This window comes from Heterodontus francisci, chromosome 6 (genome assembly GCF_036365525.1).
Source record: "Heterodontus francisci isolate sHetFra1 chromosome 6, sHetFra1.hap1, whole genome shotgun sequence".
Classification (NCBI taxonomy): Eukaryota; Metazoa; Chordata; class Chondrichthyes; order Heterodontiformes; family Heterodontidae; genus Heterodontus; species Heterodontus francisci.
The window spans coordinates 48,397,108-48,420,971 of record NC_090376.1 but is presented as its reverse complement, the minus strand read 5'-3'; the positions used below and the strand labels follow the sequence as shown (position 1 = coordinate 48,420,971).

Here is a 23,864-nt window from a genome sequence, read left to right as displayed (position 1 = left end):
GCTACCAGGAGTGGATCTCTCAGGGCAAGAGTTCAATATGTGGGCGATAGTCTGACTTGGAAGGCCACAGTCACAATTTGAGCTGGTCCTCATGTTCCACATGTGGGGCAAGTGGCTACATTTTTTCTGGCCCATGTTCAAGCGGTTGAGAGTTGTCCAGATTTTCTGTGGGGGATGAAAGCTGGAACGTCACCGCTCAGGTCCGTTACCAGGTTGTGGTTGATGATGTCGCAGTCAACCGGGAGGAGCGCCAGAGAAGTGGGGCTGTCGTCGGTTTGTAGCGCGTGGAGTGTGTTCCAGTGAGGGCTACAAGATTTCAGGCGAGTGTGTGTTTTTTTTTTGAGGTCCTGTATCAATGGGAGTTCTTTGTTAGCTGTCAGCCGGTGGTGTTCTTTGAGGGGAATGTTTTCCCTGCGGACATCAGGAGGTTCAATGTGCTCTAGCATAGGAAGCCACTTGAGCTGCGTTGGTCTCAACGTTCCAGAAATAATCCTCATTATTTCCCGGAAGTGGATATCTACCAAGTTTGTGTGACGGCTCCTGAGCCAGGTTGAGGAGCAGGACTGTGACAGGAATGTGGACATAGTCACCCTGCAAGAAACCCACCTCAGACCACTCCAATTGTCGAGCCCACATTCCAGGGTACCAACTCATAGCAAACAGGGATAACAGGGGAGGCAGTGGCGTAGTGGTATTGGCAACTAGTAACCCAGAGACCCAGGGTATTTCTCTGGGGACGTGGGTCGAATCCCACCACAGCAGAAGGTGGAATTTGAATTCAATTAATAAATCTGGAATTAAAAGCTAGTCTAATGATGGCCATGAAACCATTGTCGATTGTTGTAAAAACCCATCTGATTCACCAATGTCCTTTAGGGAAGGAAATCTGCTGTCCTTACCTGCTCTGGCCTAAATGTGACTCCAGACCCACAGCAATGTGGTTGACTCTTAACTGTCCTCTGAAATGGCCTAGCAAGCCACTCAGTTTTATCTAACTGCTACAAAATCAATAAAACAGAATGAAACTGGATGGACCACCCGGCATCGACCTAGGCACCGGAAACCCAGCCCTATCAACCCTGCAAAGTCCTCCTTACCAACATCTGGGAGCTTGTGCCAAAGTTGGGAGAGCTGTCCCACAGATTGTCAAGCAACAGCCCGACATAGTCATAGTCCCAGACACTGCCATCACCATCCCTGGGTATGTCCTGTCCCACCAGCAGGACAGAGCCAGCAGAGGTGGCGGCACAGTGGGAGGGTGTTACCCTGGGAACCTTCAACAATCAACTCTGCACCCCATGAAGTCTCATGGAATCAGGTCAAACCTCCTGCTGATTACCACCTACCCCCTCCCTCAGCTGATGAATCAGTACTCGTCCATGATCATCATCATTGGAAGAAGCACTGAGGGTGGCAAGGGTGCACAATGTACTCTGGGTGGGGGACTTCACTACTGACCGAGCTGGCCGAGTCCTAAAGGACATAGCTGCTAGACTAAGTATATGGCAGGTGGTGAGGGAACCAACAAGAGGGAAAAACATACTTGACCTCGTCCTCACCAATCTGCCTGCCGCAGATGCATCTGTCCATGACAGTATTGGCAGGAGTGACCACCGCACAGTCCTTTGGAGATGAAGTCCCGCCTTCACATTGAGGTTATCTCCACCATGCGAAATGGGATAGATTTCGAACAGATCTAGCAATGCAAAACTGGGCATCCTTGAGGCGCTGTGGTCCATCAGCAGCAGCAGAATTGTACCACAATCAGTAACCTCATGGCCCGGAATATTCCCCACCCTGGTTCAATGAAGAGTGCAGGAGGGCATGCTAGGAGCAGCACCAGACATACCTCAAAATGAGGTGTCAACCTGGTGAAGCTACAACACAGGACTATTTGCGTGCCAAACTGCGTAAGCAGCATGCGATAGACAGAGTTAAGCGATCCCATAACCAGCGGATCGGACCTAAGCTCTGCAGTCCTGCCACATCCAGCCGTGAATGGTGGTGGACAATTAAACAACTAACTAGAGGAAGTGGCTCCACAAATATCCCCATCCTCAATGATGGGGAGCCCAGCACATCAGTGCGAAAGATAAGGCTGAAGCATTTGCAACAATCTTCAGCCAGAAGTGCCGACTGGATGATCCATCTCAGCCTCCTCCTGAAGTCCCCAGCATCACAGATGCCAGACTTCAGCCAATTCGATTCACTCCTCATGATATCAAGAAATAACTGAAGGCACTGGATACTGCAAAGGCTATGGGCCCTGACAATATTCCAGCAATAGTACTGAAGACCTGTGCTCCAGAACTTGCCGCGCCCCTAGCTAAGCTGTTTCAGTAGAGCTGCAACAGTGGCATCTACCGGCCATGTGGAAAATTGCAACCTGTCTAATTACCGCCCCATCAGTCTACTCTCAATCATCAGTAAAGTGATGGAAGAAGTCATCGACAGTGCCATCATCCAGCACTTACTTAGCAATAACCTGCTCAGTGACGCTCACTTTGGGCTCCACCAGGGCCACTCAGCTCCTGACCTCATTAAGCCTTGGTTGAAACATGGACAAAAGAGTTGAACTGAAGAGGTGAGGTGAGAGTGACTGCCCTTGACATCAAGGCAGCATTTGACCGAGTAAGGCATCAAGGAGCCCGAGCAAAACTGAAGTCAATGGGAATTAGGGGGAAAACTCTCCTCTGGCTGGAGTCATACCTAGCACAAAGTTAAATGATTGTGGTTGTTGGAGGTCAATCATCTCAGCTCCAGGACATCACTGCAGGAGTTTCTCAGGGTAGTGTCCTAGGCCCAACTACCTTCAGCTGCTTCATCAATGACCTTCCTTCAATCATAAGGTCAGAAGTGGGGATGTTTGCTGATGATTGCACAATGTTCAGCACCATTCGCGACAAAGCAGCCCGCTTGATTGGCGCCCCATCCACAAACATTCACTCCCTCTACCACCGACACAGTGGCAGCACTGTTTGTACCATCCACAAGATGGACAGCAGCAACACACCAAGGCTCCTTAGACAGCACTTTCCAAACTCATAACCTTTACCAACTAGAAGGACAAGGGCAGCAAATGCATGGGAACACCAGCACCTACAAGTTCCCCTCCAAGTCACACCATCCTGACTTGGAACTATATCACCGTTCCTTCACTGTCGTTGGGTCAAAATCCTGGAACTCCCTTCCTAACAGCACTGTGGGTATACCTACCTCATACGGATTGCATCTGTTCAAGAAGGCAGCTCACTACCACCTTCGCAAGGGCAATTAGGGACGGGCAATAAATGTTGGCCTAGCCAGCGACGCCTGCATTGAATGAATTTAAAAAAAAGACATACTGCCCAGCCACCTACATCAAGGAACACCTCACCAAAGATGAAGACCTAAAATCGGACGACCCCTACTCCATCTCCATCAAAGTAGATAAGCTGATCATCACAAATGTCTACAAGCTACCAAATGACCTTTAGCCCAACATCGTAAAGCAGCCTACAGCACACAAAACCACCTATATTGGAGACTACAACAGCCAACATCATATGTGGGGGTACACCAAGAACAACACTGCAGGAGAACAACTGTCATAGTGGGCCTCCGTGCATGACCCAAAACTTGTGCACAATGCAAAACAGCCTGGCACATTCCATTCTGCCAGGTGGAAGGAGGACTACTTACCTGATTTTTGATTCATGATCTATGACAACAACAGCTGACCGCTTACGTGCTCCCAACTAGTGCTGCCCACCTTCCCCCTCTCCCAACATTGCCTGAGCCTCATCCATATTGGCCTTGAACTACCATAAGGTCAGAAGTGGGGATGCTCGCTGATGATTGCAGAGTGTCCAGTACCATTCATAACTCCTCAGATTCTGAAGCAGTCAGTGTCTGCATGCAGCAAGACCTGGACAACGTTCAGGCATAGGGTGATAAGTGGCAAGTAATATTCATGCCACACAAGTGCCAAGCAATAACCATCTCCAACAAGAGAATATCTACGCATCTCTTCTTGACATTCAACAGCGCTGTCATCTCTGAATCCCCCATCATCTACATTCTGGGGGGTGGCAGGGTTACCACTGACCAGAAACTGAAGTGAACCAGTCATGTAAGTACTGGGAGTACAAGGACAGGTCAAAGTCAAAGAATTCTGTGGGAGTCTGTGGTAAGTAACTCACCTCCTGACACCCCAAAGCCTGTCCACCATCTACAAGGCATATGTCAGGAGTGTGAGGGAATACTCTCCACTAGTCTGGATGAGTGCAGCTCCAACAACACTCAAGCTCGACACCATCCAGGACAAAGCAACCTGCTTGACTGGCACCCCATCCACCACCTTCAATATTCAGTCCCACCACCACTAATGCACAGTGGTTGCAGTGTGTACCATCTACAAGATGCAATGCAGCAACTCACCAGGGCTCCTTTGACAGCACCTTCCAAACCCTCGACCTCTACCACCTAGAAGGACAAGGGAGCAGATGCATGGGAACACCATCACCTGCAAGTTCCCCTCCAAGCCACACACCATCCTGGCCTGGAACTATATTGCCATTGCTTCACAGTCTCTGAGTCAAAATCCTGGAACTCACTTCCTAGTGGGCGTACCTACAGTGGTTCAAGAAGGCGGCTCACCACCACCTTCTCAAGGGCAATAAATGCTGGCCTAGCCAGTGACGTCTACATCGCGTGAAAGAATTTTAAAAACCTGGATGTCAGGAGCCATTTCACATTGCTCACTATAATAAACTACTACACAATATTTGGGTCCCTGGGGAGGAATCTCAGTGGAAGGTGATTGTTAGTAATCTTTGCAAATCTCAGCATTGGGCTGCCATTGTTTATAATTTGTTTAAATTTGCAGATGACTACAAATTGGGAACATGACAAATGACGATTGCAATGAACATAAAGCAGAAGGACCCAGAGAAGCTTTACCTGTGGGTAGTGAAGGATCAGATGCAACTTACTATGGAGAAGTTGAAACGCAAGAGATTCAGCAGAGGGAAGGATTTTGTTGGTTATGTACTAAATGGAATTATGCTCGCGGTTTCACAACATGAAAAAGAACTTGGAATTCACTAAAACCATTGGTATAATGTTTACAAGCAGTTAAGAAAGCAAACAATGTGCTTGGGTAGGGACTTTATTTATGGGCCAAGTGAAGTTCTAAAATGATATCTGGCATTGGTTAGATCACATCTAGAGTATTGCATGCTGTTTTGGTCTCGCTACTATAAAAAAGGGCACTAAACTAATGGAGGGAATACAAAGGAGGGCCGCTAAATTGATTCCAAAAACAAGGAGACAACTGAAGACAGACTGAAAGTCAATCTTATAGAAACCACAGAGATGTGCAATAACTATTGACTGGTGATACTGGGGGACTTTAATTACCCAAATATCAATTCGGAAAATGTTAGAGTAAAGGGTTCAGGAGAACTTCCTTCACCAGAATGTTCTCAGTCCAACCAGGAAGGAGGCAAGAGTGATCATTGTATCATAAGATTTAGATTAGTAACGGAGAAAAGCAAGAATCAATCTAAAGTAGAACATCTAAATTGGAAGAGATTGACAGGAAAAACTGTACTGGAATAATGGACGATCTCTAAGGAGGAGATGTTTCAGGTGCAGGCTAGTTACATTCCAGCAAGGGCAAAAAGTAGGGCAACCAAAGTTCGGGTCCTCGGATGATGAGGGAGTTAGAGAATACGATGAAACAAAAACTAAGTAATTCATGACAACGCTACTTCATCGGACACGTCATCAGGATGCGCCGCGGTGCGCACATGCGCAGACAGTCTCATGCCCCCAGTCCCTGTTGTGAGTTGCTCTGAAAACATTTCCATTGTCTGGGCCACCGCATGTAGCAGGATGAAGGCACAGTGACTGTGATTTCTGGCGCCAAACAGTACACACTGCAGATACATGATGGCCAGGCTACCTGCAGCTGCATCTTCTCCATTCAGACTTTGTTGCCCTGCAAACATGCTGTTGTTGTGCAGAGGCATCTGGGTCTGCCTTTGGACAGGCTCGCCCCCAATTGTCGCTGGCGTGCATCTCAGACACCAACGACGACAGGCATGGCAGCTGCCATTGTGATTACAGAGGAACAGCCAAGGCCCCTCAGCCACAATGAAAAATACCGCTTGCTTTCAGATCAATTGTACCAGCTACAACAGGCCATTATGCAGAGTGGAACGGCAGCATTCATGAGGAGACTGGACTGGCTGCGGCAACAGACTCTCCGCTGGCAGCAAGGACTGGCTGATGAGATGGAGCCATTTACTATGCCCAACAATTGCCCGGAAGCACCTTCGGATGGAGGTGGCCGCGCGCTGGACATCAGTCACGTGTCACAAACCCTGGATCCTGAGCCTCTCACCCCCTGGTCTAATGATCTGATGGACCATACATATGCCTGCCTGTTCAAATCTCCACTTCCCGTACCTGCGGTACCCTCTCCTTGCTGCTCAGTTACACAGTCACCTGCTCCTACACCCATCAGGGCAGTGCTCATGGACACACAGCCACCTGTTTCCCCATCCGACGTCGAAACAACCATGCAGAGCCTTGAGACTCCGCAATTGCCAGTTGCTGCCTGTCAAGCAGAGAGGGTGTCCAAAGGGGTCAAGCACTTGGGGAACATTCAGCAAGAAGAGACTGAGCACTAAAAGAAACAAGCATGCCGTGTCCAGTGGTAGCAGAAATGTGAATGCTCTTGCTGTGAACACAACTGGTGATAGTAGTAGGCAGGATTAAATGGGAATGGATGGAAAGACGCACAAGTAACATAACCACTGGCAGGGAACTGCTGGGCTAAATGGCCAGCTTTATGTTCATAGCCCAAAAGAAATGTGCTTCTTTTCCAGCACCCTCACATCATTCATGTTTTCCCTGAGAGCAGCATTGAACCATCACGAGACAGGGGCAGTAACATCATCCTGCCTCCGACAGCTGAGGTGGGTACTAAGTGATTCATTGGCGGTGTTATCAGTACATGCCTTTACCGCAGAACACAAAGCATGCTCAACAGTAATTTCATTGGAGGGAGGGAAGCTCTGACACTGATGTTCTTTCCTTATTTTCTTTCATGTAAAACGTGCCCTTGAGAAAACAATCCTTGACACTTAAGGACGGCATTCAAGCAAAGGAGGCAGTGCGGGAGAGGATGCAAGGATGTGCTGATTCCTGCATCTGAGGTGGGTAATAAGTGCTTCATTGGCGACGTTATCAATTGGTGCCTTCACTGCAGAACTTAAAAAGGTGTGCACAACAGTAATTTCAGTGGATGGAGGGAGGCAAGCTCTGACTCTGATTTGCTTTATTTCTTTTCATGTAAAACATGCCGTCAAGAAAACAATCCTTGAGACTTAAGGTCAGCATTCAAGCAACGAAGGCAACTAGATCATGCTGCGGAGCTCGTCACGATGTGGAAAGGAACATTGCATTTATGGATGAATTGGGAATGCACATTGGGATGCGCTTGGGGAACATTCACCAAGAATAGACTGAGCTCAGACTCTTGTGACTTTGCCTTCTTCACATGGACAATACAGTAGTGGAATAGAGAGCCAAGCGTTTATTCACCACAAGGCTCTCCAGGAACAATCTCTTTAGCTGTGCATAGCAGAGACTCGGCCTGTCTGTCTAACGGGAATGCTGGACACAACACTCATGTATCCATGCACAGAGGGGGAGGGGGAGGGGGAGGGGGGGAGGGAGAGGGGGGGAGGGAGAGCGGGGAGGGGGAGGGGGGAGGGAGAGCGGGGAGAGGGAGCATGCAAAATGCAGGGACCAAACAGTTGCAATGCCTGAAGTACTGTGGAGAAGTAGAGAAAGCAACTGGGTAGGGGCGAAAGCAACTGGGTAGGGGCGAAAGCAACTGGGTAGGGGCGAAAGCAACTGGGTAGGGGCGAAAGCAACTGGATTGGGCATCCGCAGCTGGAGGGAACGGCTGAATGGAGAGGGCCGGAAGCGAGAGGCCGTAGAGAGCCGCGGGGAGCGAGCGTGCGAAGACCTTGGTGTCACCGGGTCCAGGGACTGGCCAGTAAGTCTTTTGCTGTTGCGTTTATGGCGCATGCACAGAAAAAGGCACTCCTCTTCCGTTCCGCTGCTCCCCCCCCCCAATCTCTCCCCTTCCTCCCTCTCCCCCCCCCCTCTCTCCCTCCCCCCTTCCTTACCCCTCCCTCCCCCTCTTTCTCCCCCCCTCCCCACCTCCCCCTCTTTCTCCCCCCTCCCCCTCTTTCTCCCCCCCTCCCCCTCCCCCTCCCCACCTCCCCCTCTTTCTCCCCCCCCTCCCCCTCCCCCTCTTTCTCCCCCCCCTCCCCCTCCCCCTCTTTCTCCCCTCCTCCCCCCCCTTCCCCTCCCCCTCCCCCTCTCCCTCTTTCTCTCCCCCTCCCTCTTTCTCTCCCCCTCCCCCCTTCCTTACCCCTCCCTCTTTCTCCCCCCTCCCTCTTTCTCTCCCCCTCCCCCCTTCCTTACCCCTCCCTCTTTCTCCCCCTCCCCCTTCCTTACCCCTCCCTCTTTCTCCCCCCTCTCCCCCTTTCTCCCCCCTCTCCCCCTTTCTCCCCCTCTTTCTCCCCCCTCTCCCCTTCCTTACCCCTCCCTCTCCCTCCCCCCTCTCCGTCTTTCTCCTCCTCCCTCTTTCTCCCCCCTCCCTCTCCCTCTTTCTCCTCCTCCCTCTTTCTCCCCCCTCCCTCTCCCTCTTTCTCCTCCTCCCTCTTTCTCCCCCCTCCCTCTCCCTCTTTCCCTCCTCCCTCTTTCTCCCCCCTCCCTCTCCCTCTTTCCCTCCCTCCCCCCTCTCTCCCTCTCCCTCCCCCCTCTCTCTCCCCCCCCTCCCTCTCCCTCTTTCTCCCCCCCCTCCCTCTCCCTCCGGCACCGCTACCGCTGGTCTCCCCGCGCTGCTCTCCCCGGCCCCCGCGCTGCTCTCCCCGGCCCCTGGCAGCTGCTACAGTCGCAAGCTGTGACGTTTTCGTGGCACATGCTGTATTTGCGCATGTGCCAAAACAGCGCCACCTACCGATCGCGTTGTCAACAATTGCGGTCAAACAAAAATAGGTGTATGAGACATGTCAGGTGAATTCTTGAAGCGAGAACAACGCCAAATACAATCAGTTGAGAGGGGAAATGAAGAGGAAAAAAGGACTGGCAAAGAGAGAATATGAAAATAGAATGGCAGTCGACATAAAAGGGAACCCAAAAATCCTCTACTGACGTAAATAGTAAGCAGGTAATAAGAGGCGGGGTGGGTCTAATTAGGCACAAAAAGGGTGATACACGCTTAGAGGTGAAGGGAAGGCTAGAATACTTAACTGAGTACTTTGCATCGGTGTTTACGAAAAAAAAGAGGATGCAGACAAAGTATCGGTAGAAGCAGAGATGGTAGAGATAATGGAAGGGATGAAAATTGATAGGCAGGATATACTGGAAAGGTTGGCTATGGTTAGAGTGGATACGTTGCCTGGCCTGGATGGCTTTCATCTCAGGTTGCCAGAAGTGCGGGGGTTGGGGGGGTGGCGGCGGTGTGTGGGGGGGAGATAACGGAAGGGCTTGTCATAATCTTCCAATCTTCCCTGGATACAGGGGAGGTGCCAGAGGATTAGAGAGTGGCAAACATGACATCCTTATTCAAGTGTGTAAGGACATTTCAAGTAATAACAGGCCACTCAGTTTCACGTCAGTGGTGAGGAAGGGTCACAAAACAATTATCAGGGGAAAAAAATAAATCAACAGGCACTTGGAAAGGTTTGAGTTAATTTAGGATAGCCAGCACAGATTTGTAAAAGGCAGATCATGCTTGACTAATCTAATTGAATTTTTTGATGAAGCTCCTGTGCTGTACTGTTCTTTGTTCTTTGTAACAGAGAAGGTTGATGAAGGAAAGGCAATGGACGTTGTCTATATTAGAGGCCTGCTCAGGTTGGGAAAAAGGAACCCCACCCGTGCCAACCCCACCCAACTGAACCACAGCAGACCTGAGCCCAAACTGGCCTGAGTCCCTCCGATTTTACCCCGAGCCTGACCCGACCCGGACCCATCCGACTTGACTTGACCATCCGTTTACTTACCTTCCTGACACCGAACCTGAAAGAAGCTGCAGCGCACGCGTGATGATGTCACAGTGACGTCACTCGTTCACTGCGCAGACTGAGTTTTGTCCCGGACTCCCAGCTAAGGTAAGTTATTTTAATTTCAATACTTATCGACAGAGCACTTACTGTGTGTGTCAGGCCCGACTTGACCCGGACTTGGCCCAACCCAAGCCTAAAAGCCCGACCCTGGAGATGGGCTCGATCCGACCTGAACCAGACACATCGTCGGGTCCCGTTGGGTTCGGGTCGGGCAGCAGGCCTCTCGTCTATACGGATTTTAAGAAAGCATTTGGCGAAGTACCAAATAAAAAGCTGGTTAACTATATGGAGGCTGACGAAATAGGAGAGACAGTGTCAGCTTGGAGGACGGATGGATGACTTGGATATTGGAATACATTGACTAAAATTTCAAAATTTGCCCAAGGATACCAAACTTAGAGGTGTGGCAAACAGTTAGGATGATACCAATTGACTGCAACAGAACGCAAATAGGCTTGCAGAATGGGCAGGCAGGGGGCTGATGGAATTTAATACAGAGAAGTGTGAGGTGATGCATTTTGGCAGAAGGGATACAGAGAGGCAATATATACTCAATGGCACAGTTCTAAAGAGTGTGCAGGGACAGAGAGACCTTGGGGTTCAAGTGCATAGATCTTTGAAGATGGCAGAACACAGAGGGAGTAATTAGCAAATGTCAGGCAAACCACACCTGCCAAGACTGAGGTACACATTATTTCACCACATGAACATTAAAACTTTAAAAATTGCAATCGCTGACTGGAAGGACATTTGCATAGTACCAGACAATGTGGAAACAAAGGGAGCCTATCTCTGTTCCTCCAATACACAGAAGCAGTCAGACCAGTTTTGGTCACATGACTGACAGGCTGTTGCAGAGTTTTTGAACTCCCAAACAAAGGAATTGCCAGGGAGAAAAGACCATGGAGTAAAGACCTTCTCCTGGGACTGAGAACATCTCCTCTCCTGCCTGTCTGTCTGCCTGCATCTCTTCCCACGGAGCTGAATCTTGTGAAAACACGTGAAACTAAAAGAGAGAAAGATTTCCTACATGAACAAGGTTTTAAGACGACTAATACTGGGCCCCAACGAAACGCCGGACCATATCTTCAATCAAGGACTATAGCAAGCTCGAGAAACAGCAACAAGAGATTGCCTCAAGCTATTCTACTTATCTTTTCTTCTGCTCTTTTCTGTCCCAAATTTGCATGTTTATATGGCGTGTGCATGCTAGTGTGTGCGTCGTATATCCGTTGGTGTGAGCAATATTAGAGTTTAAGTTTTAAGGTTTTAATAAATTTCCTCTTTCTGCTTTAAACCAAAGAAAGCCTGTTGTGCTCAGTTATTTGCCTGATAATTGGAAAACTGTGAACAAGGATTCACAAAAAGGAGAACTCAAAACACTGTGTTTAAAAAATAAAACCCTGTTACAATAAGACCAGGTAACAACAGCAAAAGACTCCTAGATATTGCTCACCTGGTCAGAACAGAAATTGGGTGCTAGCATCCAGATTATTATCCACAAACAAGTTAAATTGAAGTGGGCAGCCAAATTGTTCTCAATCAAAAAGAACAAATCAATACAGGTTTTCTTGTGGTGGTGTGTAATTGAAAACTAACATGTCTGCAACTGAAGTGAGTAGCTCTCCAAGCCAGGGTGAAATAACTTGGGATATGTTAAAAGTACTGTCTATGGAGGAGTTGATAAAAATGACTGAGCAGTGTGGGATCACTGTACGTGGCAAGGCTAGGAAGTCTAGTGGCCCACCATTTTTCCCTTCAATCTGAAGAGGTAGAAACAGGCTTAGAAGAAGAATCCAACAGGGTAGTGTTAAAAAAGATACAAGTGGAACAGAGGAAACTTGAATTTGAGGAAAGGGAAAAAGAGAGAGAGAGATGCAGGAGAGGGAGAAAGTAAGAGCCTTCCAAATGGAACGAGAAGAAAAACAAAGGCAGGTGAAGGAAAGAGAGAGAGAGGAAAGCGAGAAAGAATATTCCGGAAGGAATGCGAAGAACGAGTTACGTCGGCTTCCGTTTACTTGGGGTGACAGAGTAACCCGAGTGAAAGCATGGCCAATATGGAGTATCAGAATTCAGGCTTGGGTACAAGATTGCTAAAATTTGTCCAATTGATTCCAAAATTTAATGAGGAAGATGTGGAAGGATTTTTTGTGTCTATCGAGAAACTGGCAAGGCAGCTAAAATGGCCAGCTGAGACCTGCTCTCTTTTACTGCAAAGCAACTAACTGGAAAAGCCCATGAGGTCTATTGCTCGCTGACAGATGAGAGTTTATCAAACTATGAACTGACCAAAAATGCTATTCTCGGGGCATATGAATTAGTACCTGAAGCCAACTGCCAGAAGTTTAGAACCCTCAAAAAACAAGCCAATCAAACTTATCTGGAGTTTGAAAGCAGCAAGCAGCTGGCTTTTGACCAATGGCTGAGGACTTTAAAAATACAACTCAGCTCTCAGAGAAATAATCCTGTTAGAGGAATTTAAAAACTCTCTCCCACTCTCAATAAAAACTCATGTCGCGGAGCAGTGGGTTCAGGGAGCCCGGCAAGCAGCTGCTCTGGCCAATGAATTTTCTTTAATCTATAAATTGGTTTCCCAGGGGAGAACCCCAAAAATCTGAAAAGGACAAAGGGTGGGAAGGTGATAGAAGCACAGGCCGTCGTGGAAGAGAAAGGAAAGCAGGAGACATAGGGGGCCCTCCTCCAGTCAAAAAGGAAGGTGCTGTGAGCAACAGTGAGACCGGAGATGTGTGTGCTTCCACTGTAACAAAGCAGGGCATTTAAAAGCTGATTGCTGGAAATTAAAAGGGAAACAAGTAGGGTTAATCAGGGCACACCCGCTCAATGAAAACGGTGGCCTGATGGAAAACATGGAACAGGCTGTGGCTTTGACTGCAATAAGGATGCAACCCAGGGAGCTTACTGCAGCCAGTGTAGGAAAAGTTAATAGGATTCCTGAAGGTTACCAGGGTTTTGTGTCTGAAGGGAAAGTAACCCCATATCCCTCGAGTGGAGCAAGTAAGCCCATAGTAATTCTCAGGGACCACCATATTCCTTTTACTGGGAAAAGGCCTGACCTTTCCCCCAAAGAATGCAGTGAACACCAAAATGATGGTGACTGGTATTGGAGGGCAGTGTATGTCTGTACCTGTACACCTGGAGTGCGACCTAGTTTTGGGACCGGTGACTGTAGGGATTGTCCCTAGTTTGCCTGTGGATGGGGTTGACCTGCTCCTAGGTAGTGTTCTGGCAGGGGTGAAAATGGTAGCACCCCCCCCCTCCCCTCCAGTAGTGAAAGAAAGACTGCAGGAGGTCAGAGAGACAGGGCGGCGGCAGGAGACGGTCCCCTGCAGTGTCCCTGAATGTAATGGGTCAGGCCATGATCAAACCAGCTCCCCCAGAGGACAGCATTGACACTACAGGCAGATGGCCATGAGGTCTGCCTGGCCAAGAGAGGACAGTAGCTCATTAGTTAGTGGTGCCATAGAGATACCGGGGAGAAACATTAAGAAGGGCCCATGACACTACAGTAGACGTACATGCCAATGTACGAAAGACCAAAAGCCACATCAGGCAGCAGTTTGACTGGCCAAAACTCCACAAAGATGTGGGGGAGTACTGCAGGAGTTGCCACATGTGCCAGGTTGAGGGGAAACCTCAACCTGCAGTGAAACCTACACCCCTAAGTCCTGTACCGGTGTTACGAGAACCCTCCAGCAGAGGGCTGGTGTACTGTAAGGGACCCCCGCGGAGAACAAAAGGGGACAGACAGGCATATGGCTGGCAAAAGTTTAGAAAGAGAAGAGGAAAAAGTGACCCAGAGGGCAGGTTAAAGGAAGCCCGGGAAAAATCCCGGATGAAAACCCCTACAGTCTGGTCAACAAACCCAGAAAAATGTGAAAAGTTAGACCCCACATCCTCCTATGTAAATGCAGACTCTAGAAGCGCCCCACCAGAGTGGCTAACAGCATTTACAGGAACCTGCAAAGACAAAGAGAGACCTCTAGGGGGCAGAGAAATCATGAGGGTGATGTCTCGCCTAGTCGAAGTGTCACCGGAGAATGTAGTTAAGTCTGCATAAATATCTGCAGGTAGGAGTGTTCCAGAGAACAAAGGAACAATGGGGAGAGTAACAGGGACTCCTCCCCCACAGTCAGAGGAAAAGGAAACCACCCATCCCCTGAAGCCAAGAGTCTTTGCATGAATCAGGGAGTTCAGGATAGACCCGCCCCGCTACTCACTCTCCTGAGGGAAAAAAGGGGGAAATTAAAGCAGCTTTGGCACCCAGAACAGACCATGTTTAATGAGCTTCAAGACTGGTGAATGAATGGAAATGAATGAGGGAAGTGCATGGTTTCTTTCTTTTTTTTTCTTTTTCTTTGGCCTCCTTGTCTCGAGAGACAATGGGTAAGCGCCTGGAGGTGGTCAGTGGTTTGTGAAGCAGCGCCTGGAGTGGCTATAAAGGCCAATTCTAGAGTGACAGACTCTTCCACAGGCGCTACAGATAAAATTGGTTGTCGGGGCTGTCACACAGTTGGCTCTCTCCTTGCGCTTCTGTCTTTTTTCCTGCCAACTGCTAAGTCTCTTTGACACGCCACACTTTAGCCCCGCCTTTATGGCTGCCCGCCAGCTCTGGCGATCGCTGGCAACTGACTCCCACGACTTGTGATCAATGTCACAAAACTTCACGTCGCGTTTGCAGACGTCTTTAAAGCAGAGACATGGACGGCCGGTGGGTCTGATACCAGTGATGAACTCGCTGTACAATGTGTCCTTGGGGATCCTGCCATCTTCCATGCGGCTCACATGGCCAAGCCATCTCAAGCGCCGCTGGCTCAGTAGGGTGTATATGCTGGGGAAGTTGGCCGCCTCGAGGACTTCTGTGTTGGAGATATGGTCCTGCCACCTGATGCCTAATCTAATATCTAATATTTCTTTCAAACTCTGTAATGAAATGCACATTTTCTTCAAATCGCATTTCATTCCCCTGGGTGTGGAGGTGTCAGGCAACCACACCTGCCAAGACTGAGGTACACATTATTTCACCACATGAACATTAAAACTTTAAAAATTGCAATCGCTGACTGGAAGGATATTTGCATAGTACCAGACAATGTGGAAACAAAGGGAGCGAATCCCTGTTCCTCCAATACACAGAAGTGGTCAGACCAGTTTTGGTCACATGACTGACTGGCTGTTGCAGAGTTTTTGAATTCCCAAACAAAGGAATTGCCAGGGAGAAAAAGCCATGTGGTCATGGAGTAAAGACCTTCTCCTGGGACTGAGAACATCTCCTCTCCTGCCTGTCTGCCTGCCTGCATCTCTTCCCACGGAGCTGCATCTTGTGAAAACACGTGAAACTAAAAGAGAGAAAGATTTCCTACATGAACAAGATTTTAAGACGACTAATACTGGGCTCCAACGAAACGCCAGACCATATATTCAATCAAGGATTACCGCGAGCTCGAGAAACAGTAACAAGAGATTGCCTCAAACTGTTTTACTTATCTTTTCTGTTCCTATTTTGCATGTTTATATTGCGTGTGTATGCTAGCGTGTGCACGTCATATATCCGTATGTGTGAACCGTATTAGAGTTTAAATTTTAAGGTTTTAATAAATTTCCTCTTTCTGCTTTAAACCAAAGTAAGTCTGTTTGTGCTCAGTTATTTGCCTGATAATTGAAAAACTGTGAACAAGGATTCACACAAAGGGGAGCTCAAAACACTGTTTAAAAAATAAAACACTGTTACAATAAGACCAGGTAAAGATAGCAAAAGACCCCTAGACATAGCTCACCTGGTTGTAACACAAAGCATATGGGATCTTGGACTTCATAAATAGAGGTATTGAGTGCAAAAGCAGGAAGTTATGCTGAACCTTTATAAAGCTCTGCTTGTGCCACAACTGGAATACTGTGCCCAGTTCTGGTCACCACACATTCGGAAGGTTATGAGAGTCCTTGAGAGGATGCAAAGGAGATTTACCTGAATGGTTCCAGGGATGAGGGATTTTAGCTACAAGGTTAGGTTGGAGAAGCTGGGGTTGTTTTCCTTGGAACAAAGGAGATTGAGGAGAGATTTTACAGAGATTGTCAAGATTATGATAGGTTTAGATGGTACACGGACTAGGGGACACAGATTTAAGGCTTTGGGCAAGAGATGCAGGGGAATGCGAGGAAGAACATTTTTATGCAGCAAATGGTAATGACCTGGAACTCGTTGCCTACAAGGGCAGTGGAAGTGGAGACGATTAATGATTTCACAAGGAAACTGGATGGGCACTTGAGGGAAATAATCTTGCAGGGCTACAGGGATAGAGCAGGGTAATGGGACCGACTGAATTGTCCTACAGAGGCCGAATGGCCTCCTCTGTGCTGTAAAGACTCTATGACTAAGTATTTAAGACAACGAGGTGCTGGATAGAATGGATCCAGGTAAGATTTTTCGTGGTATACAAAATACTGTTCTTTGTAAGATGCCATATTATGAAATTTGGGGGAAACTTTTTCAGCAAAAAAGTTGATGAACACGTGAAACAGATTACCAGCTGGCGGAGTTGGAACAGGAATCTCTTACAAGGTTCAAAAATGTATTCGACAAATTCTTGTCACCTAGTAGCATTCAGGGTTATTGATTTAGAAGTGAATCAAGGAAACCTTGAGGGAAGCTGGATGATAGGTTCAATGGATCATTGGTCAACTCCTGCCTGAATTTTCTACTATATTTACTATTGTGTTACTATGATCACTATGCACTAGTCAAAATTAACGGATAAAGAAAATCAAAATTCTTTTGTTACCAAAGTGGAGAATTTAAAATATATGCTCAGCTTTTGAAATATCCAGCAACGTGTACTTGATAATCTGCAGGTTTTATATTTAAAGGATTACAGAAGCAATGTAGGCCAGTAACACTTGGTATATGTCAGAGCAGCAGCACCTGGTGGGCAACCAGGCAACTAAAGGGAAAAGGAGGCTTCTTGAACATCTCCATGCTCAACTATGGCAGACTCCAGCATGTGAGTGCAAGAGGCAAGGTTAAAGTGCTTGTAAATGTCCTCAACCAAAAGTTCCAAATGGACAATCCTATTCACCCTTCCCTCATAGATACCAGCGTCCAGTCAATTTATTTCATTCCAAGTGACAAGGGCGTTTAATTAATGGAGGGAATACAAAGGAGGGACGCTAGATTGATTTCAAAAACAAGGAGACAACCCAAGGCAGACAAAGTCAATCTTATAGAAAACACAGAGATGTACAAGGACTATAGAGTGGCGATACCGGGGGACTTTAATTACCCAAATATCAATTGGGAAAATGTTACAGTAAAGGGTAAAGGTTGGGAGTGGGGTGGGGGGGGGCGAATTCTGAAATGTGTTCAGGATAACTTCCTTGACCAGTATGTTCTCAGTCCAACTAGGAAGGAGGCAAGAGTGATCATTGTATCATAAGATTTAGATTAGTAATGGAGAAGAGCAAGGAACAATCTAAAGTAGAACATCTAAACTGTAGGAGATTGACAGGAAAAACTGTACTGGAATAATGGACGATCTCGAAGGAGGAGATGTTTCAGGTACAGGCCAGTTACATTCCAGCAAGCGTGAAAAGTAGGGCAACCAAAGTTAGGGCTCCTTGGATGATGAGGGGTTACAGAATACGATGAAACAAAAAAAAAGTGTATGATGCATATCAGGTGAATTCATATGGGCACTATATCATGAATATAGTGCTGAAGACCTGTGCATCAGAACTAGACTCACTCCACCCCCTAGCCAGTCAAGCTAAACCAATGCAACTATGACATTGGCATCTATGAGGTATATCCTATGAACAAAAGGCTGGACAATTCTAACCTGGCCAATTACTGCATCATTTAGCATGCTCCTAATTATCAGCAAACTGGTGGAAGGAGCCATTATTAAGCAGCATCTACTCACCAATAATCTGCTAGCCATCACTCAAGAACAGCAATAACATGGGAATGCTATCACCTCCAAGTTACACATCATCCTGACTTGAACATATACCATACCTTCATTATCACTAGGTCAATATTCTGGGATTCCTTACCTAACACCGCTGAGGGAGTACCATCAGCGCAAGGTCAAAGCAATTCAAGGAGAAAGCCCAACATCACCTTCTTGGAGCAACTAGGGAGGACAATAAATACAGCTTGCCAGTATTGCCCACATCCCGTGAACAAATCAAAAAATTTATAATCAGCTGCTAGCCAATTCTACATCCCTACCTCTAATATCTACATCCTTGTATGAATAAAAGTAATGGGAGTCTGTAACTGTATATAGGTGATTGTGAGTTAATTTAATAGAAAAGCCCATCTGGAAACAGTAAATCCTATGGTGAAACTATCCAATTTATAGTGTGTGATGGTTCCACCATGAGGAAAAACAGTTCTCAAAAACCTATATATTCCTAATTCTAGTCTAACTGCCCTTTAAGCAATTTTAATGGGCCATGTGTTCAAACTGGCAGTCTCTATCATTCTAACAGAGAATAGATTCAGAGCCAGCATCTAGGTACTATCCACTGAACTCTTGCTTTCACTTTCAGTCTCTGGTCAGAAAATGTAAACTTTGGACTCCTCCCCTCCACCACTCCGCACCAATCCAGTGTGAAATTATCTCAACTTTTAATCTCTAAGTTGATGTGTTTGCAAATGTACTCTTCCATTACATAACTGAATGCATCCTGATTTATTCAATTCACTATATATTTTCATGCTATCCTTTTCTTTTTAAATATTTGTGGTTGACACTGGCAAGGCAGTATTTATTGCCCATCCCCTTTTTCCCTGAGGGCATTGAGTGAACTGTGTAGTGTGGGATTCAAGTCACATGTAGGCCAGATTTGGTGTGGTGGCAGGCTCCCATCCCTGAAGGACATTATTGAGCAGTGGGATTTTTCATGACAATCCATCAGCTTTCATGGTCAATTTCCTGACCTAACATCTTTGTGGAAGAACCATCAGCACAAGGTCAAGTCAATAAATCTGGTAATTTGTGGGGTGGCTCTAAAAAAATTGCCTCACATATATCGTAAAACCAATGAAATATCCATCAGGGAAGAGAACATGACACCCTACCCAATCTAGCCTACATATGACTCTAGTCCCCACACTATGCAGGTGACTCAATGGCCTAATGCCTTATAAATACAGCCCACATACCAAGAAGTAAATTTTTTTTATTGAATTCATTTTCACAATTTGCCATAGTGGGAATTAAACTTGTGATCTCTGTTTCTAGTCCAGTACTATCATTGCTCTACCCAAACAAAAGGTGCATTTCCAATGAATTAAAAAATTTGGTAAAAATACTCAATCGCTTGCTGGTCCAAAAATACAATGGACCAATGTCACCATGAAATATCTCACTTTCTGCCTTCAGAAAGATTCTTCAATAGTTATGCCATCGTGAAGCTAACCAAGCAATACATGAGATCCTTTCGGACTGTACACCACCCTACACCTACCCATCTCTAGGCATCTTTTACCTGTCTATCTGCCTACACTATATTTCACCCTTTCTGTATATAGTTGACCACGGATGCATCTATAATTTTACCTTTCTGTGCTGTACTAGGTTTAAAGCTAGGTTTATATGGTTGTAAACCTTGTTGTGCACCTTTATAAAAACACTGAATATGTAATACCAAAATAAATATTAGATGGAAAACAATGCAGAGATATGCAGTAGGCTAGATTCAACATAATACCTGTGAAATACATCAGTCACAAAAGAATGCAGCAAAGGGTTATTGACATTCCTCAACATCACAAAGTTGACAGCAGGTTGAGTACAGAGAACCAGTTTAATTAAATTTCAGTAAAAATTACCGTTCATATATCCCACCCAGAAGCAATCTGTCAACTAATCCTACTGCACTGAAAATACAGTAGGGGTGAGAAGGCCAAGCCTAATATAAGAAGGAACTTGAAGGAAAAAATATTCAATCATTTAATTTGAGACTTTGAATATATCACAGAATGATAATATATATTGTATCTTTCAATATTATTCATTGCAGAATGTTTAAAACACATTTGAAATTTACTATCATAACCTGCACCATGTTGTTAAACTTTTCATTAGAATGCAGTTATTTATTACTTTCGGTAGAATGAACAGGCCTAACAGCACTCTATGATATCACTTCCTAGCATAATTAATGTGTTGAATGAAACAATCCATTTGATTTTGAAAAACTCAATTCTTGAAAGTCTAAATTAAGAGCAAAATTTGAGGAATGGGGAAATAACAGTGTGTACTAATTATTAGGAAACAGTCATGTGAATTCAGCAAAGACGAGGAATAATTCAAGATGTAGCTATAAGATTGCTGTGACCACAAAAAGCAAATGGATGAAAGAAGTGATGGTAAATAGATAACTAACAGATATTGTGGAAGTTCCTGAAACCTAGATGAAGGAAGAGGATGACCCAGTTCTGTATGTGCTTTGCATCATAAATTACGCCGCCTTATCCTCCGATCTTCATGTTTGTAACTTATTCCAAAGTTTCCAAGAAAAGCAGTTTGAATATGCTGCAGTGAGCGCAATACAAATCAGGCACCTCAGGAGTTGTGCATCCAATGGTTTACCTCATCTGCAGCAATTAAGTAGATAATTGCTGTGATCTAAGTCACAGAACACTGAATTTCCAATCCTTTCACTGTGCTGAAGTAATCACAAGCAAAAAACTTGTTTTTGAATTATGAACACACTAAGCTGCTGTATTCAGGAAGATTTACTTGCACACTTCTTTGTGAACATTTATTTTGGAGATGTCAGGAATTTAAGCAACCTAAAGAGTCCCGCGCACGTCCGGCAGGGATGGGGGAGGGGGGTTGGCAGCAACGACGCACGCAACAGGGCGAGGGAGTCAGCGATCATGAAAGCGAAGGGGATGTCAGCGATCACATGCGGTGGTGGTGATCACACATGCAGGGGACAGTGATTGCAGAACAGTGGGGACAATTAACAGGTTTGCTTGCAGAATTAAGAGGGTGGGGTCTGTTGCAAGGACAGGGAAACCTGGCTGGCCAGCTTTAAAGCTGGAACCGCGAAAGAAATCTGAGGCACGCAGCCTCATTAAAATCCCATCTCCATTAAAATTGGAAGTGGTCGGTTACAAGGGTTCGGGTTTGAGATAGTTTACATTTTTACTTCCAGCAGTTTATTGGTTCTAAAATTTCCCCCATTAACCCAGAAGTTACAAACAGAACCATTTCGAGTCAAAAATATTCTCTACGCATTTCGCCACATAACTGTAATAGTTTTAATTAAGCAAATAAGCATACCCAAGATCACTAAAATCCTTTATTTATTTGAGAAATAAAATTTACTCTCTACAAGTGTTTTGACGCCTCCCTCCATAAAGACACACAGCAAGTATTAAAAATCTAATGTTCATAATTTAACAGCAAAATGTTTTTCTCTTTCAGGGCTCAAATTTCAGACTAAATGATTACATCTTGATATGGCAGAAATAAAAATCCTGCAAGCTTTTAATTTTTATATGCAATCCATACAAAATCACAAGTTTAATGTAAACTTAGCACATCAGTTCTAAATTGAAAATAATTCAATAACAAAGTCTTACCGTGTTTTGTATATAGGGCAGTCCGTAAAATTTTTCCTGGGTTTCCTTCAGAATCTCAGTTGTTGATTTTGGTAAAGGATATTTTCCATGGTAGATTTGATCCAGGACTGAATAGAAGATCTAATTTAAAAGAAAACTTATTAAGTTACTGTAGCTTATTAAAGGATAATTATAATTGGCTAATACAAGAAATGATGTTAAATTTCATTGGTGATCAGAACATCTGTTTTACAAGACAATAGTTCCTGACAATATTCCTATAATATTGTGATGTACTGTAATGAGAATCATAAATAGTACTGCACAGGAGGCGGCCATTGGGCCCATAGGTCTGCGTCGGCTCTTCCAAAGAGCAATCCAGTTAGCCCCAGTTCTCCTCTCTTTCCCCATGTCCCTGTAACTTTTCCTCCTTTCAAACACTTCTACTTTCTAAAATGTGGTGCCCAGAATTGAACACATTGGTCCAGTTGGGGCCCAACCTGTGTTTTATATCGGTTTAGCATAACTTCCTGACTTTTGTACGCTATGCCTCTATTTATAAAGCCCAGGATTCCATATGCTTTATTAACTACTGTATTAAGCTATCCTGCCCCCTTCAAAGACTTGTGTACAACATCCCTAAATCTCTCTCTTCTTGCATCCCCTTTAAAATTATAATATTTAGCATGTTTTGGATCTCTTCTTACCAAGATTTATCATCTCACACGTTCCTGCATTGAGTTATACATGCCACGTGTCCGCCCATGCTACCATTCCAGACAGCAACTTCTGGCGAGCACACATGAGCAGTTAAATGCGATATCCAGAACTGCAGTCCAAGATACGACATTCCTCCAAAAGTTGCCCGAAAACAGCATCTTGCCCTCTGACTCTCCATTCAAATACATTGAACAATGTGAAATTGCTGTACTTACCTCATAGATACCAGCTAAACTCACCAGAAAAGTTTAGGGCTTGTACATTAACAGCACTGTAAGACTTAATGACTGCCAAACAACCTCCCTGGCACTGAAAATTAATTTTACAAGTGTGGAGTCTCATACCATCATATTTTAATTATTTGGGGATTAAAAAAATTTTTCTTTCTCTTTTACCTCTCTCTCTTAGCCAGTCTTTCTTTCCCTCTCTTTTTTTCACTTGCTGTACCAGATTTAACATTGAATTCGATATTCTAAACGACACTTCCCTGTTCAGATTCTGCAATGCTCATTAACGAATCTTGAATCTGATTGGAAAAGGAGATACACGGTTGCTTACCTTGTTCACACAGATCCCATGTGCTCTGCAGAGGGTACTGCGCTTTTTGCCTCTCTAATTTACAGTACGTTCCAGTGCAAAAAGTGCAGGTGTAATGAATGGGGTCACTGAGTGCAAAATCTAGCCCAGCAGGTATTATGAGCACAGCAAAGATATGAGTAGCAATTGTCATGTGCTCATCTTAAGTCTCGTTTTCTTTACAGAAATCCATCAGTTGGGAGCAGGGGGCTTGTCCCATAGCATTGCAACAGTTATCTGTTTGCAACCTGTTTCAGGCAGGTCAGATAATTTCAGATAACTGACTTTATGAAAGTGATTAAGCAGTTGAAATCTTTGCATATTAAATAAATTTTGCATATTAAATAAATATTCTGTTATGTTCTAATATTTTAACTATCATACATTTGTATTTTCCTACTTGCCCTTTTAAAGTTGTGCTCCATGTTGAGACCAACAACATAGGGAAGAGCGGGCAAAAAGTGCTGTTGGAGAGTACCAGGAACCAACAGCTAAATTGTAGAAAAGGACGTCAAGGGTTCTAATCTCTGGATTAGTATCTGATTAATGTTGGGGCAGGCTTGAAGAGTCAAATGGCCTACTCCAGCTCCTTTTTCTCATATCCTTATTTTCTGAGGGGCAAAATCTTTACTTGCCAAAAATCAGCCATGGACGACTAGAGGTAAAAAAACAAAGCTAAAAGAAAAAGCATACAAAAATGCAAAAAAAAAGTTCTTATGCAGGTACAGCAAGTAATTCGAAGGGAAAATGGAGCATTGCCCTTTATTGCAAGGGGATGGAGTATAAAAGTAAGGAAGTCTTGCTACAACTGTACAGGGCGTTGGTGAGACTACACC

The 23,864-nt window shown here is 45.4% G+C and overlaps 1 protein-coding gene across 1 annotated transcript in view; it reads right to left on the bottom strand.

Moving 5' to 3' along the window:
* The window catches only part of LOC137371293 (mitochondrial intermediate peptidase-like), a 252,397-nt gene that overhangs the window by 49,439 nt on the left and 179,094 nt on the right, over positions 1–23,864 (bottom strand). Inside the window, exon 17 of the mRNA XM_068033632.1 lies at positions 21,754–21,873. Coding sequence (XP_067889733.1) covers positions 21,754–21,873 — 120 coding nt within the window. The remainder of the gene's footprint in view (positions 1–21,753; positions 21,874–23,864) is intronic.